The 1836-nt window shown below is 45.7% G+C and overlaps 1 protein-coding gene across 1 annotated transcript; it reads right to left on the reverse strand.

Annotated features, from left to right (window-relative positions):
* Positions 1-733: 733 nt before the first annotated feature.
* On the reverse strand, positions 734-1690 carry LOC131834120 (olfactory receptor 51G1). Its single transcript, XM_059178327.1, has one exon. The coding sequence runs from the start codon at positions 1688-1690 to the stop codon at positions 734-736; it is 957 nt and encodes a 318-aa protein (XP_059034310.1).
* Positions 1691-1836: the final 146 nt, after the last annotated feature.

Genomic DNA, 1836 nt, shown 5'->3' on the forward strand with positions numbered 1-1836 from the left:
TGAGTCTAAGGGTGGTACAAAGACTCTGGAAGATTCTAGAAGAAATCTTCAACTTCAGTTGGCTGAGGCATAGAGGAGATGAATCCGAGATCAGATAGTTTGTTTCACACAGAAATGGAATTCATCGGCAAGTCACAGTTCCTAGATGCTAACTGGTTCCTTTAAGATACTAGATCAAAATGGGGAGTAGAGCTGATAAAACAAAGAACTTACTTTGAGTGGTGTGTTAGTTAGGGTCCAAGCAGAAGAAAGAAACCACACAGGAATTTAACAGAAAAGTTTAATTTATTTATTAACAAGAGATTACAGTAACAGGGAATCAACTAAGAGTGGGAAAGGGCTGAGGGAGAGTCTCCAAGGAAGAAACAAATTTTCAGGGAAAGAACCAGCCCCATGGCTAGCATTTGGTTGTTGATGGAGAGAATGTGAGTGAAGTTCATTGAATGACAGAGAGTTCCCTAGGTTTCTGAGCCAAAGCTGGTTCACAATTAGGCTAAAGCTGGTCGGTGGAGAACCACTTGTTGGAAGACTGATGAAATTTTCCAGGAAGACTGGTGAAATTTTCCAGGGGGTTACTGTTGACTTTCTGAAAAGCAGCTGAGGAACAAGCTGGAATCACCAGGAAGTTTCTAGAAGCTGCTTGAGGAGGTAATCTGCTATTGATTCACTGGAAACTAAAAATATCAATAGACTTGATGCCCTGAACTCCCTCCCTTCATCTTAACCCATCTTATCAAAAACCCCTAAAGGCTTTTACAAATTCAAACTTCTTAGCAATGCGGATGCGGATTTGCTTGGTCTTGATACTATAAACAATGGGGTTCATGAGAGGTGGTACCAGTAGATACACATAAGACATGAGGAGGTGTACAATACGGGGCAGATGTTCACCAAAGCGGTGCACAAGAGACAAGCCAATCATGGGAATGTAGAAGAGCAGCACAGCACAGATGTGGGAGACACAAGTGTTGAGGGCTCGAAGTCGCTCCTGGCGGGAGGCAATGCTTAGCACAGTGCGGAGGATGAGGGCATAGGAGAGGAAGATGAACAGTGAATCCAAGCCAACAGTGCAGGCCACAACAAAGAGCCCATATATGTGATTGACAATGATGCTAGAGCAGGCCAGCTTCATGATCTCTAGGTGCAGACAATAGGCATGGGCCAGCACATGGGAGCGGCAGTACTGGAAGCGTTTAAGGAGGAATGGCAGGGGCAGGATGAGGAGGGCACTTCTAAGCATTGAGCTCAGCCCCATCTTGACAATACGTGTGGGTGTCAAGACTGTGGAGTAGCGCAGTGGGTTGCAGATGGCCACATAGCGGTCAATGGACATGGACAGTAGAACTGAAGACTCTACCAGAGACAAGGTATGGATGAAGAAGAGCTGAGTGAAGCAGGCAGGGATGCCAATCTCTCTGGCATCAAACCAGAAGATGCCCAACACGGTGGGCAGTGTAGATAGACAAAGGCCCAAGTCTGTCAGGGCCAGCATGGCCAAGAAATAGTACATAGGTTCATGGAGGGTGACATCAGTACGGATGACGTGGAGGATGGTAAGGTTTCCTACAATAACTGTCAAGTAGATGAAGCAGAATGGAATAGAGATCCAGCCATGGAGATCTTCCAATCCTTGAAAGCCCGTGAGGAAGAAAGTGGCTTTTTGGAGGCTGCTATTATAAGAGATTGTCATGGCTTTACAGTCTTGGATACACCAACCTCCAGTCAAGAATGGGCTTTCTGGAGAGTAATAGAACTGAATTCTCACTCACCAAAGTGTCATGGGACCAGTGAGAGAGAAAGCGTCTGCAGATGAAATGAGAAAGAACTGGGGGACTT

The sequence above is a fragment of the Mustela lutreola genome, chromosome 1 (genome assembly GCF_030435805.1).
Source record: "Mustela lutreola isolate mMusLut2 chromosome 1, mMusLut2.pri, whole genome shotgun sequence".
Classification (NCBI taxonomy): domain Eukaryota; kingdom Metazoa; phylum Chordata; class Mammalia; order Carnivora; family Mustelidae; genus Mustela; species Mustela lutreola.